This window comes from Macaca fascicularis, chromosome 6 (genome assembly GCF_037993035.2).
Source record: "Macaca fascicularis isolate 582-1 chromosome 6, T2T-MFA8v1.1".
NCBI classification, from domain to species: domain Eukaryota; kingdom Metazoa; phylum Chordata; class Mammalia; order Primates; family Cercopithecidae; genus Macaca; species Macaca fascicularis.
Genome location: NC_088380.1, coordinates 107,223,310 through 107,239,303, shown reverse-complemented (window position 1 = coordinate 107,239,303; position 15,994 = coordinate 107,223,310). Strand labels below are relative to the sequence as shown.

At 32.3% G+C, this 15,994-nt stretch overlaps 1 protein-coding gene across 3 annotated transcripts in view; it reads left to right on the top strand.

Annotated features, from left to right (window-relative positions):
• The window catches only part of ST8SIA4 (ST8 alpha-N-acetyl-neuraminide alpha-2,8-sialyltransferase 4), a 101,484-nt gene extending 86,918 nt beyond the window's left edge, over positions 1–14,566 (top strand). For 2 of the 3 annotated variants that reach the window (XM_045394044.3, XM_005557440.5), the window contains one exon: positions 9,599–14,566. In XM_045394044.3, the coding sequence (XP_045249979.2) occupies positions 9,599–9,881 (283 nt within the window). In that variant the 3' untranslated portion in view covers positions 9,882–14,566. The remainder of the gene's footprint in view (positions 1–9,598) is intronic. The other variant, XR_006698812.3, reaches the window with a different exon arrangement.
• Positions 14,567–15,994: the final 1,428 nt, after the last annotated feature.

Here is a 15,994-nt window from a genome sequence, read left to right as displayed (position 1 = left end):
CATGGAGGTTTTTCTCAGCTGGGAAGTTCCCTTTCTTATATGCTCATGGAAAGTCCTTATTTGAATGTTCAGTTTATGCCAGGGACAAGGCAATTGTCTAAATGGGCAGTTCCTACAGTATCTGCCCTTTATGGCAGGAATAAAAATAGAGAATAAAGATTTATATTTGACTAACCTTCCCAAATGCTATTAGTTTGATGCTTGCTGAGAATGTTTTTAGGAACCACTTTGAATTTGCTTATGGCTATCTTAATTCTATTCATTTGCTGGGATTTGAGAACTCTGATCTTTGACTGATGTTTAGTTAGTGTACATTGATAGCAAGAATGTTACATTATTCAATGGAATATAGATCACATTTGTTGGTCCTTACTTTTCTTGAAATTGATTTTAGCACAACTGAGAGGTTAATGTAACCTGACTTATTGATGTAAACTGAGCATATCCATTTGTAAACAGTCCAAATCAAGCTAAAATAAGATCATCAGATCATTAGAAGAGTTGTTTATATTTTGTTGTCATAGTAAAATTAACTTTTATTGGGAAATTAACCTCATATAAGCTGGGGAATATGGAAGTATATTCTCTAAGTACCTCCTTGGACTCCATGTCAATGTAAAGAAAAAATGTGCATGGATAAACACCTAGATCATTATCGTCTTCCCTATCTAACCCGTTTTTACTGAGCTTTAGGATTACCTACACAACTACCACTCCTTGTATTTTAATGCTTTTTTTTTTCTTGTAGGATTCTATGTCCTGTGATTAATTATTGCACTGTTTCCTTTCAATCTTAGTAAGAAAAATGTACAGTTTCCATGGTTTTTGATTTTCAAACAGTAACCTGATCTCATAAGAGCACTTAAATGTTAACCTAATTTAACTCCTTCATCATGCTTCAGAAGACCATCCCTTTTCTATTTTTCTAGTATTTCACTTTTTGTACGTCACCACTTCTTCATTCTGGAAGTTTAGGTTATGAGTTTCAGTTTTTTCTCAGAAGGATTAAAAGTGAAGGTCATTGAAATAGTAATGGATTTAAAAAAAAGGCCATTAACATCTGTGGTTTGACATCTGTTTCATATTTTACTCTACCTCCAATTTGCCAGCTCAAGATTTTAAGCATTGTCTTTGACAACTCCCCAAATATATTTTACTAATGCAGTTATAATCCATCTATTATATGATGTTTATTTTTAAAATTCTTCTTCACCAAAATCTAGCCCACATATGATTAGTTGAATCATATATGTAGTTTGGGAGACATATATTTTAATTCCATTCAACAATCTGACATGGTAAATAAAGTCTAGAGTATTCTCTATGGTTATTTTTGTTTAATTTTTCTCAATTTTCAGCAAGATTCCATTTTCCTGTGACTTAATTCTCTTACATTAGCTTTAGCTTTTAAATTGTAATGGGTCATTTTATAACTTTCAGATAATCAAACATTATCAAAACATCATGTTTTATAAAATGAATACAATTTTATATGTTAATTAAAATGAATAAATAAATTTGAAATAAACATTAATTATGAATTTGTTAGGAGAAAAGATTATATGACCCTTAATTACGAGTATTACAGGAAAGTGGAAATTATATTGTAAGTTTTTCAGTAGGGATGATCTAATCAAAGAGCTCCATGATGCGGTTGAAGAGAAATGCTGCATGTTATGTCAGATAAAGTAGGGGTAGTTAGTATCTGCCAGCAAGATGTAAAGGATAGACTACTGCTATAGTTGAATGAGCTCTCTTGTTCCTTATTGTGAATTTCATACTGCTTTTGATCATATAGAAGTGAAAGTTTTAGATACAGTGAAACCATATTAAGATCCTCATTTTGTTGGTGAGTAAACTGAGTCCGAATATGTTTAAATGGTTTGCTCAAGATCACATCATTAACAAAGGTACATCAAAGCCGGGCTTCAGTTTTTCCAATACTTTCAAACTATTGAATATTGTAACTCAGGGATTAGCAAGTCATGAGAATGCTGTTTTATTAACACTACAATTCTCTAAAATGCCAGCAAGAATAAATTAAATAAGCATGCATTAAGTACCAACTGTGTTTCCAGTATTCTGTTGAATATGAGTTTAAAATAAAAACATCATTTATCTCTTCTGTTTCTATTTTTATTAGATAATGGTAAACATTTATATTAATAGGTAGTGATGCTATCTTTACAAAGATAGCTTCCTTACTCCACTTTCTCTCTTAATAAATGGTTTACTCTATTTTCTCTCTTCACAAATGGAATAAACAACTAATACCTGGAAATGTTTCTAAGTAATTTTTTAAATTGAATTTTGTTGGTTAAAACTCATGAAGCTGCAGGTCAGAAGGAATATTTTCTCTCTCTTCTGCAGTCTGCAGCATGCTGGAGCTTGCTTGTACTGGCTTGTAAGATCTCATTGCGCCATCTCTTCCCAATTTAGTGTTCACTGATGTCAGGTTGGTAGCTTGAAATCAGCCATGATGGTAACATTTACACCACAGAAACTGACAAATGCTATATATATCATTGAACTGTCTCCCGACACCCAATGTCTGCTTTAAACATTCACCAACATACCAATGTACAGCTTGTTGGCTGAACAAAACTGGATAAGCTATTTTACTTATTGAGCCACAACTGCATCCTCTATGAAGTAGGGATGATAATATATTCTATTGCGTATATTGTAATATTTTATGAGGATCATGTGAAAGTGGTTTGAAACTATATGGAGTAAAATTACTAATATCACAATAATGGGAGTTGTGTATTCATTAAATATGAGACAGTTGGCTGAACTAACATAATATAGGTAGATCTAGAATTTCTTAACATTGTATCCATACTTGATGTGACAATGTGCATAGACAGATAAAAAGAAGAGGGGTGAAATTCAGAGCTAAGGGCAAAGCCTTGTTTCTCTGATAGATGTCAGATAACATACATTGGTACTGAATAGAATTTAGTGATCATTGAGCATAAAGTAGTATCCCCATTCCTTTCCTCATGCCATGAGTCGTTTATGCCTCTGATGAATTAAGCTTATAAAGTGTGATAAAGTATTCTCTGTATGTATACTATGAAGAGCTTCTGTAGAAAATATTTTCTACTTTCTCTTTCTCAGCTATTTGACGCAGAGCTCTGAATACAAAGGGCACGTAGAAAAAAAATTAGCAATTGACCTCTTAAAGCTACAGACTTCTGCTTTCATTTTAATGAGACTTCAAAATACCTTCAGAAGCATCATAAAACTCTGCAAGGAAATTCTTACCCTTTGGTACAATGTCATTGCCTTTGTCATTTGCAATGTGGTTAAGTAAAATATATCGTGAAAGTACAAAATTGTCTTCTGACTTCAAGCACTTTTGAGAGTGTACATGGGAAAAGTGGGTCCTTTATACTAGTCCTCTTTTATTTACCTTTGAAAAAAAAATTTCCAAAAAGCTTCATACATAGAAAAAAATCACTATTGATACTGGCCTGTTAATCACCATAACACCATACAGATCATTGTTTACTTTTTCCACCAATTAACTCCCTGTTGGTAATGATCCTAAGAACTTGCTATTCCAAGCTGAATGCTCTTAAGTAGCTAAAGAAAACAATTTTTAAAAGTTAAAATTAAAATAGTTATAGCCAGGTATATGTGAGCTTAAATCTTGGTCCTGTCACCTACAATTTCTGTGACTTTTAACTGATTATTTAGCCTTTCTTTCCCATCACCACCAAACCTCAGTGTCCTCATATATGACATAACATCTACTCATAGGTTTTTGGCGAGGATTAAATGAAAAAGGACCATATATAGAGCTCTTTACACTGTTTCTGGCCCATTATATACTCTCAATAAATTATTCTTATTGCTATCTCTTAATAATTGCTTATCTTTTTACCCCTAGGTTTACACTTAGCTTGCCAAATCATGTTAAATATGTCTGTCTGTCCCTTTATTTACACACATTAGAACAAGATCTAAGATCTATCACTTATTGTCTGTCTGGCATACTATAAGGATTACTTCATGGCAGAGTGAATTATTTTCAGCAAGTTCAGTGCTGGAAGTTCTACTTTTATTTAAAGAATTTACTATCAACCCTGCTTTATCTGACAGCACAAGCCATTTCATAATCTTAAAAGGTATCATGAACTGTGCCAAAATAATTTCAAAACAAAATTAACTTGCTTGTGCTTTATATAATATACTGCAGATTAGAATACAATGAAAGGACTATTTTAACAGTAGGGAAGAAAACAGCAGATATTCCATTTCAATATGTCCAGGGATGACTGCTTTAAGTTCCATGTTATATGGTTGACACACATATACTCCTCATAAGAATGAATGGAAATATTGACAAATGTGAATGATGGAATCTCAAAAAAACATACATTTATTTATTGTTCCATACATGATTTTTGATGGGAAAAATAATATCATCATAAATGGTCTCTGTTAGCTTTCTGGCGTGACTCTAGAGTTCAGAATGTGCAGATATGTTCTGCAAAGATTACTAATAGAAAGCCAATTATTTGGCGGGGCACGGTGGCTCATGCCTGTAATCCCAGCACTTTGGGATGCCTAGGCAGGCGGATCATGAGATCAGGAATTTGAGACCAGCCTGGCCAACATGATGAAACCCAGTCTCTACTAAAAATACAAAAAAAAAAAAAAAAAAAATTAGTTGGGTGTGGTAGTGGGTGTCTGATATCCCAGCTACTTGGGATACTAAGGCAGGAGAATCATTTGAACCCGGGAGGCGGAGATTGCAGTGAGCCAAGATCGCGCCATTGCACTGCAGCCTGGGTGACAGAGCGAGACTCTGTCTCAAAAAAAAACATCAAAAAAAAGCCAATTATTTTATAATATCTCAAGTTACCGTAGACTAGAAGAACCAAAAACCATTTTTTTAACCCGTGACATAGTCTTCCAGTGGAATCAAGCACAAATCTCAGTTATTGGAAGATAAATATGAGAGGAGAAATAGAGGAGCTCCTGAATTAAGAATATAAAGGTATATTTTGTTATACACTTCATCTCACATTCCAGATAGAAGAATTTCTGGGCTCATTAATGGAAACTTTGTTTATAATATAACATTAAATTACAACTGTTGGCACAGTGAAATTCCATCCTTGATATTCAAATTCTTCTAGAAATTATCACATTTGATTTTTTGAAGAAGACTAATATTTTAAGAGGAAAAAAACTATCATTATTAGGTTGGTATAAAATTAATTGCAGTTTTTGCCATTACTTTCAATAGCAAAAACCACAATTACTTTTGCACCAATGTTATACTTCTAAAAATTTAGACTTCTTTATTTAAATATAAACACAAACTAATTTTCCTTGTTTGTCAATATATTGAATGTGAGCTCTCCTTAGTATCAATGTTGTTAATTATAACATTGTTGTTCTAGAACTGTGGTTGCTTGAAATAATCAGGTATTTTGACTCATCAGGTGATTATTATCTGCTATTATTATGAGATACAATCTAAAATATTACTGGATTTAAAATCAGTAAGCATTTATTAGGTACCTTCTTTTCTCTGCAATGTACTACAACCTGAAGGAAGGAGAGGGAACAAAATTGTGAGGAGAAAGGAGACAAGGAATAAGAGTGTTTCACACAATTTCATGGAGAGAGAAGATTTGAAACTACAATCGAATTTTATAGAGGAAACCCCAAAGCCATAAATTAAATGTTTGTTTCACAATTAAGGAAATATGTCCATTGAGGTTAAACAACGTGACCACAATTGTCCAGCCAATAAGTAGTCACGGAAGTTTCCAAGAGAGAAGTGGGATTTGTGAGTGGGACTGAAGAATGATTGTTTTGGGATATGCTGAGAGCCAAGTAGTATTACTTATTATATGTCAAGCTTTATATTCTTTTACTTTTACTTCCTCTTTTACAGCATCACAACCTTTTATGTTAAATATTGTTAACTGGGCTCCAAGGAAGGGAAACAGCTTTCTCAAGTACTTATAAACATATCACAGATTCAAAGCTGCAGCTACTGACTATAAATATAGCCTTCTATAGCACACTGATTTGGTCGGTAGAGACATTACAAATTTTGAGTTTCTTTGATGTAAGAAATGGAACAACCATGTTGGAGCAAGAGTATATAAGACACCTCACTTAGCCAAAACACAGCTTTCATGCTCTGTTTTGTATGTGAGAGAGTAGTGAGATCTATAGAGGCTACCAAATTTATTAAAAAGTAATAAATGTTCTATTTACACATAAAGTCCAGAGTGAATGTTTCATACAACAGAAGAAAGTATAATCATAAAACAAAAGGGAAGGAAAGAAAGAAGAAAGGAGGGAAGGAAGGAAAGAAGGAAGAAAGGAAGAATGAAAGGAAATTAATAATATTAAAAATAAAACAAAGCCTCTCTGATGAAAACTAACTTGTATATGTCTATGTATGAATGTAACATATATTAAGATCCAAATCAACCAGAGAAGAATGTCACATATTATAGCAGTAATTATCTTTATGTGTATGGATTATAGGTAATATTTTTCTTACTCAGATTTTTTTTTCTTCAAATTTTCTACAAGGAGTTTACATTGATTTGGTAACACACAAAAAAATCAATTTACATAGAAAGAAATACATGTATGCAAACTAAATTATTGGTTGAATTTAAAATTTTGCTAAATTTTAAACTATAACATGTATATTTGGGATAAAAATTAGAACATGCTATACTGAAACAGTGTGACTATTCCATTATTTTATAATGCATTATTTTCAATTTATTATTTTTCCTAATGAGGATGAAACACAAGTTAATATTCTATCTCTTTTGATAGACTCCATAAGAATTTGCAGTTTTCAAATATCAAATTGTATATAGGTGTATACATTCAGGTATGGATTTCAAAAATGTAGTCTGGGCTCTAGCTTTTAATGCTGATAATTATTATCTAACCAAATATGCTAACAGAATTTAAAAGAATATCTATTTTTGTTCTTTTCACATGTGGAATTTGTTACTGGTTTAATACTGAATTACTATAATTTAGATTGGCCTATATAATTTCAAACAACATTAGGTTGATAATAAACACAAAATATAGTCTTATTGACTGTTTGATCAGTTCTGTGTTTTTAAATTTTTAGAAAGTTATTACTTATTGCCTGACTTAAGGTATTTTTCAACTTATCTGTTACATATTGATGTCATTTATTAAGGTGTATTTTCCTGTGACACTTTTTAGAAATCAATAGGATAAGTGGCATTTATTTTATGTTGTTTCTTCAAAAATGTCCTGAAATATTGATGGTATATTTTTCTTTGAAATTATTCAAAGTGTTGCAAATGAAATATCGCAAAGTTTATTTTTCTGTTAGCTGAATTAAAGCTAAATTAATTCAGTATTTTAACTGCATAGATTAATTTATCTAGAACAAGACCACAGAAAGGTTTTAAAGCCACTCTACCCATTACTTTCAAATAAGATGCTTCGCAATCCCAGTTTCATTTTCAAGACACTTCAGTGATATTCTATTTGTGGTATCTCATAAGATGCGCTGAATCGAAAAAGGTTGAGTGATTGCTCATCTCTGACACCATTTTAAAGAAAATAATTTTGCCTTCAGCATTTCTAACATTGTAGTTACTTATTTGTATTGCATGTAGAAATTGCTTTGGTATTTGTCAATGAGCAACCATAGTTACATGAACCTTGAGGAAATCTCTCCAGAATTAGGAAATGGAAAGCATTCATTGGTAGTAAGAAGTTTGGAGTTTCATACAAGTAATATAGCAGCATTTTTCTCACTTTAGAAATAATTCACCATGAACCTCATACTGTCAAATTATTCCTAATCATTGACTTTGCCTAATGGTAATACTCTTTTCTTTTTGACTGAATGTGAATTTGCTTGGCTTACTTTAAAAATTTATAAATAGATAGTTTTTTTTAACTAACCAACTGCATCACCTAACCTCTGTAACCATACACGTTCACAATGCTTTCACATAAGATCACATTCGCAATACTTTCCTATAATCATTATTTCATGTTAAAAAACACTTGTTTTCTCAGAGCCCAGTGAGCTTCAGGCCATATCATAGTTTCTTCAAAGTCTTCAAAGAAGTTTGACTATGCTCCTTGCATAGAATCACGCTCTATGGTTTCTTCATTATGTTAATAGTGTATAAGTTATGGTTTTGCTCATTAAGTTACTCTGAGTTATGAGAAAATTCCTAGATGTTCTTCTCTGAAAATTTCTTATAAAATCTTCTTTACTGATTACAGACGTTCTCAAAACAATTGTGATAATAAATGGTTCATAACACATTTCATACAGCTCAAAATATTTAGCCCACGGCCTTCAGTAAATGAGAAAAATAGAATATGTGTAAGGCCATTCCTGATTCAGAGAAGCGAGAAAATGAAAGACAAAATATAGAATTATTATGGTGAGGTATATTTTCCCTGTTTTGGATGTTTCCAGTGAGGTTTGAAAGTATAAATTTATTTAAGGAAATGAAGTAACATCTCACTTTAAGTTTTTTTCATACTCAGTAATCTAGATATATTTTATCTCCCCTGGAAAGCTTTATAAAAGTTTTAGAGAAAAAGAAAATAATATGTGAAATCTAAAGCAAGTTTATTAAATACAGCAACAAATGGGATCTAACATATTTCCCTTACATCTGGATGGCAGAGTATATAAGACAATAGCAAAAACAAAATAATTTTTAAACTTATTAAGTTTTTGTGTTTATAATTGGACAACTTTGAAAGTAAGAGAAAAATCCACACTCAGCTGTTTTCAAAAAACATCATTGCCCTTAAGGAAATGAATATGCCAAGAAATATTGGAAATCTCCTTTCTTCCAGAGATGTGAGTTTGTGTGCTTTTCACATGAATGTTTGACAGCAATTATGGATTTAAACATTTTGAAGTGCTTTATTGCCTGTAAAGTACTTATCAGCATTGAAATATATTTTATCTATTTAACAAAATGTTGAATTGTGTATGTGGAAAACTATCAATTATTCTACAACTTTTTTATTTATGAGTGGAACTAAGGCTTCTAATTTGCTTTAGTACCTTATGACTTGGAAAATTAGAGCTGAATAAATCAGTTGATATAACATAGATAAAGCATTTATTTCTTTGGAATTTTAATTGCAATATCATACATTTTGAAAATCTATAGGCATAGTTTCAAACTATTTTTTTCTAGGAAGATTATTTAATCTTTACCCAGTTACCATGACTTCTGCAGTCATATTTAGTCCCTTTTGAGAAGATTTTACTCTGCATATTATATAAATGTTTGCTATTGATTCATTTCAAAGGTGAGGTTCTAGAGTAATATTCACCTACATTCCAGGTCCCCTGCGTATTTATATGACCTCAAGAATAAGAAAGAGAATAAACATTAAAGAAAAAATAAAATAAAAGCATCAAATTTTCTAAATGCTTAGAAATATTTCTTCAGTAATTCTTTAAAATATTATTCATAAAGATACTTTTTAAGTTTTCTGCATTGTATGCTTGCTATAGGATATGCTCTGTTTCTCTAAATTCTTCTCTTCTTGATTTTGTTTTTTGTTTTTCCAGTTACTGGCTGACCAATAAAGTTCCTATCAAAAGACCCAGCACAGGTCTCCTCATGTATACACTTGCCACAAGATTCTGTGATGAAATTCACCTGTATGGATTCTGGCCATTCCCTAAGGATTTAAATGGAAAAGCGGTCAAATATCATTATTATGATGACTTAAAATATAGGTACTTTTCCAATGCAAGCCCTCACAGAATGCCATTGGAATTCAAAACATTAAATGTGCTACATAATAGAGGAGCTCTAAAACTGACAACAGGAAAGTGTGTAAAGCAATAAAGCACATTTTGAAACAAACAATATGCACTTCTTTTCTGAAGATGCTTCCGGAGATTTGAAAATAGGATCCAAAACACGGCTGGGTTTCAGCATCCACCAATTAACTGAAAGGTGAATAAAGGACGTTCATGAGAAATCGACTACCAGCTGACGAAATACCTGCAAAGTGCTCTAAAAATTAAATATTTTGACTTCAAGGGTCCTAGTAAGTGCCACTTCCACTAAGAATACAGTTTGAATGTATAATCAGTAGTGTTTACAAGATCCAACAGTGCACTCATCATTAGTTAACAAAGCAAATATGTTTATCACTGTCAGGCTGCCCACAGCAACGCCAAGCACATCAGAAGAGGAACCCCAGGAACGTAACTCTGACCTTGGGAAATTAAACCATCCTTGTCAGCAGAAACCAAGATGGAAGCAGTTTGAGCAATGAAATCCATAAGATTAAACAACTCAAGTAAATGCCTTCAGTCAGGACTCTGAGTCTGATCATGAATTTTATGTTTTAATTTATGTTTTTGTTTTTCTTCTGGGATCTCTTTTGTTTTGGGTATTAGGGTGCTTAGAAATCCTTTCTGAGATACATATGAATGAGGAAAGAAACTTTAATTATTTTTAAAGTTCTTATACTTTTTAAAAGCTATCACACAAAGATTTTATTTTATTTTATTTTATTTTTTTTTGAGATGGAGTCTCCCTCTGTCGCCCAGACTGGAGTGCAGTGGTGTGATCTCAGCTCACTGCAAGCTCCGCCTCCCAAGTTCACGCATTTCTCCGGCCTCGGCCTCCTGAGTAGCTGGGACTACAGGCGCCTGCCACCACGCCCGGCTAATTTTTTGTATTTTTAGTAGAGATGGGGTTTCACTATGTTAGCCAGGATTGTCTCTAGATCTCCTGACCTCGTCATCTGCCCACCTCGGCTTTCCAAAGTGCTGGGATTACAGGCGTGAGCCACTGCACCCGGCCGACTTTCTAAAAAGTTTTATTTTGCACAACTCTAAACCTGCATATTATTTTCCAGTGGTGTAGAAGGTACCAGCTAAAGTGAACCACTATGTAATATTAGGCCATTCTAAAGGAAAGATGTTCCATGTCATCAGAGATGGTAAAATAGGCAGAATTTTAAAAAAATGAAAAAAAGAAAAAAAGATCTTTGGTACCAAAGATTACGCTTGCGTTTCTACACAGCAAACCATTTTTCTTTCATGAAAATAATATATTATTAACATGAATATATTATTTTGCTATTAATGTGAAAGTTGTCTCTAAATATTTTTAAATTTCCAAACTCATGCTTTATTTTCATTTGAAATGTTTTTCACACCTTTTGCATTACATAATAATTTTGTGGAAGCATTTTGCCCTTTAGAATAAATATTAGATTGATATAGCTGAAATGTGACGTCCAGTTCTTTGATATTCCCCTTGTTATTCAAATAGAAATATGGAAATGCTTCATATATTACTGTTAAATTTCTTAGTGCAGAAATAACATTATTAATAGAGTATTGTTTTTAAAACAGAGATGATTAATTTCAAGAGGTTTAACAATGAAATTGTGTGTCAATATTTTGCATTTAAAATGAATTTAATTGACCAATATTTTCTGTAGTTAAATTTAGTCACAATATCACATGTGTTCTTCAAGAGACACATGAAATTATTAATAAAGTAATTTAAAAATTTTTAATGTATGACAGAATTGACCGGTAGGCCAGTTTTCTGGTAACATACGATAGTGGAGTGTTTCTTTAGAAAGCAGAAGCACTGCATTCTCACTTCTACTTTGATTTCTTATTTCTTGGGGAGGCAATTTGAGGAAAGAAGAAATGCACGGGGAATATATATGTTTTGTTTCTTAGGGAAAACAATCTGAGAAATGAATAAAAAGCATGAAGTGTGTGTGTGTGTGTGTTACCATGGAAAAGGATATTCACAGTAGTACAGTTCTCAATATTTTTAATGAGATGCCATCTTTTAAAAATATAGTAAAACCTTGGGATATAGAATGTTACATCTTTTGAGAATGTATGTGTCTCTAAGTAAGTGAAATCTAATGCGTATAGGAGGCTGATAGCTAAAAATGAATGGAACATTAATGTACTTTTATAATTAAACCTCTTATCTATTGGAAATTGTAAGAGAATAGATACATGTTTTGAATGTAAAGTTGAAAAGTCTGGTTTACTTAACAAATTGAAAGTGATTTATAAAATCTAAATTTGGACTACTTGCAAATGATAAGCTGTTCAAGTAGCCTTTAATTTAAATCCAACAGAAATCTAGAAGTCACAAGCAAATATCTTATAGGTAAAATCCATCTGGGCACTTAAAGTATGTCTTTAAAAAGCAGCAGCAATGTACCTTGCCATTTTTAGCATATTTTCTTCCTTTTTTCTTTCTTTCTTTCTTTCTTTTTTTTTTTTTTTGGAAAGGGAGTCTCACTCTGTCACACAGGCTAGAGTGCAGTGATGCCATCTCAGCTCACTGCAGCATCCACCTCCCAGGTTCAAGTGATTCTTGTGCCTCAGCCTCGTGAGTAGCTGGGATTACAGGCGCCCATAACCACACTTGGCTAATTTTGTATAGTAGAGACGAAGTTTCACCATGTTGGCCAGGCTGGTCTTGAACTCCTGACTGCAAGTGATCCACCCACCTCAGCCTCCCAAAGTGCTGGGATTACAGGTGTGAGCCACTGCAGCCGGATCATTTTTAGTATATTTTCAATAAATATATTTAAACAATGTTAAGGCCACAGCACACATATCTCAGCCATTAATTGTTCTGTGCATTGATGTTTATCTCATAGATGCATTGAGTAGTGCCTTTTTAGCTTTTTCACATTGCTTTGTTACTACTGTATCCTTTGTGTTCCCTAAATACATTGCCCACTTCCAAAAATGTTCAGCATGAAAAAAAGGGCTTCAGTATCAACTGAGACTACTTTTGTTCATCTCAGGGAACGTTCAATAGTCAAGAATGAATTCAGTTAAAAGTATTTAGGGTTCAAAGAAGACAAACCGTACAAGCCCATTTCATTCCTTGTTGTATACCTTTCCATCTGCCCTCCCGCTTTCACTATCTACTGTGGCCTTTTTATAGGAACAGAGCAAGATCAATGAAGTCTAATGGCAAGAATAAGAAAATGAGTTGAGATTTAACCAATAGCAGAGCATAAAGGATCATAACAAAATCAAATTATAAAAGCATACTTGAAATAAGTGGAGTTTTTTTTACTTTGAAAATATCATATATTCACAATTTTAATATTTTAATTTATTTTTTACTATTTAACCCTGTACCTGGCAATGCTCAGGCAGCTGATTGTGAAATACTCCTGTCCTTTACAGAACATGGTTGTTATTGTGCTGTTGACATGAATAGACTATGGAAACATTTTCATCATTATTACTCAGCCTGTGCTGTAATTAATGTTAAGTTGCTGAAATAAAAAGTGAGCAAGTAATAGATTTTCTGGGCAAATCTGATGATTCAGCCCACAGGACTGATGAAACTACTGCGGAAGTTTTTCTATCTGAAAGAAGGTGCTGGGCATTCAAATGTCTTCATGTATTGTATATCATATGAATTGTATATCAATTACTAATGGGAATTTCTACATATATGCTTACAAAAGCAATTTATTTAAGTAATGCTAGGGGTAGTGTACATACCAATTAGTTATTCAGCTACTATACAGAAAAAGGATGAACAAATTAATTTATTTCTGATTGAGTCAGTTAGACATAATGCATATAACGTGATACTTGGTTCATAAAAGAATTGTTTTCATGTGGTTTTTGTAGGGAGTATATGTAATTGTGGAAGGGGTATGGGAAGAGTTGTGTATAGTTAGTTGTTATCTCTACAAGTTTGAAAGTTTTCCCATCAAACATTATCAATATCCCAACGTTTTAAAAATTGAGTGAGGGTTATTATTTGTATTTGATGAAAGAAAATCCAAATAAAACCCACCTAGAAATAGATATTTTATTATATATGTGCTATAGATATAACTATATAGTACAAATAGACATGTGTGATGCATATATACAATGTTATATATGTGTATATGTGTTTATACACACTGAGTCTGTAATATGTACACACTAGATTTGTGTTATGCTAACATCTTCAGGGTCTGCACTGTGAACTACCCTGGAGATAAGTAAGGCCACTTTAGAATAAAGAAGTTCTTTTGAGACTTCAGTTACTAACCTGCTTTAAGAGGTATCTACTTTATAACTGAATTCTATGTCGTTCATATGTAGAGTTACAGTAAGAGTCTAGTATGTCCAAATCTTAAAAATAATAATAAAGAAGAAAAGTAAAGCCTTCAAGCTAGCAATGTATTCGAATTACAGTTTTCAGACTGTGGCTCTAGGCCTTGTGTTTTTCATTTAAGTAGCACCTTTTAATAAAAACCGTTTCTTTGTGTAGGCAAAAGCACAAGTGTTTCAAATGTAAATAGCAGGAAAAAAAAGAGTTTACAGAGATAGCATTGCTGCACACAATAATTGCTACTGAGTATTTCTTATAGAATTTGTGGAATTGAAAGATGAGGTTTATTCTGTCAAGTTCATTCTGTTCAACACTGTTTTCTTATTGTTTGTGTATAGCAACCGGGTGTTATTGTTTTATCATTTGTAAAATTGTAAAATAAATTAAATCCCTTTTTTTCACTGCTTTTCTTATCTCATATATCCAAGCCCTTGGTTATACTTTGTACGTTAATGTTAAGTGATCATTTTTAACAAGCTTTGGTTAGTGCTTTGATTTTCCACTCCCCTTAGCCCTAGTGGTTGGCAATTAGGCAAACCATTTATTTGTAAGTGTATACATGGGAATATGAGCAATGTCAAAAACTCCCTGACTATTAGGAAATCCTTAACAATATTTTGTGTAGTACATTCTGTTTGTGGTTGAGGGAATAAAGTATTTCACAAGTGACAGTCATTTATATCCAATTCACACTCCCACTGACTAATGTTAGTGAGTTATTTTAGCTACAATGGGTTCGTACACACTGCACATTCTATGACAGATTTTTGATTTAGTATTTCGACTGCTATTTGATCCACTTAATATTGTTTGCAATTTGCCTTCCAGGAGATGATTCCGAAAAACTACATGCTTAAATCTTCTTCCATGGCTTTCTATAACTTGCAAGTCTGTTTTCAGACTCTGTATTGATTTCCGCAGAAACATTTAAGAGAAATTTTAAGAAGCCACTGTAGCATTCTGCAATTTTGAAACATTTACTGGAGACCAGTAATGAAGCACTGACAATAATTAATACATATAGATGTTATTTATATTTGTGTTATTACCTTCTTTTTCAAAGATTCATATACAATGGGTTATTCTTAGCTACTTTGGGGGGTAAAATCAGACCTCATCATGTGGAACTCCATTTTTGATGTTATGGAAGAGCTTTCAGGATTGTAGTATGAGTTTTGATGCCTGAAGCAATTTTCTAAAAGGCAGTATTTACAAATAATTTATTCCTACTCTCAAATATTATTTTTAAATGCTTATGATTTAAAAATAGGTTTAGGTATGGTTTTGCCTGAAATGGTGGATGATTTGCTATAATCCCTCTCTTTACACTTATTATTTTATATTACAGCCCAGGCCTTTTCAAAATGTATTCTGAGAAACATTGCTGTTCAACATGCTCTGCAAAGGAATGATGTGTTCTCATATAATTCCACAATACTCTCAGAAATTAATAAGAGATGGTAGTATATTACAAACCGAGAAGTCGGTTATAATAAACCGACTTCTTATTTGGTTATAATAAACCAAATAAAGAAAATGATTTAAATTTTCCTAACCAAGAATATTAAAATGTATCAAATTTTTGCATATTTAATACTTATTTTAAGAAATTCCAAAATACACTATTTTTACAAACCTCTTCCCAGAATTAAAAACTGAGCATACATTTTTATTTGCCTTAGAATTAAGTATCTATAATGTTCTACACAATTTATGATATAAATATAGATTACCGTATTCACACCTTTCCTTATATTACATGCTACAATGTAAAACACAGGTGTCAAGATGAACATTTGGATATGTACGGGCTTTCCATATACTTTATT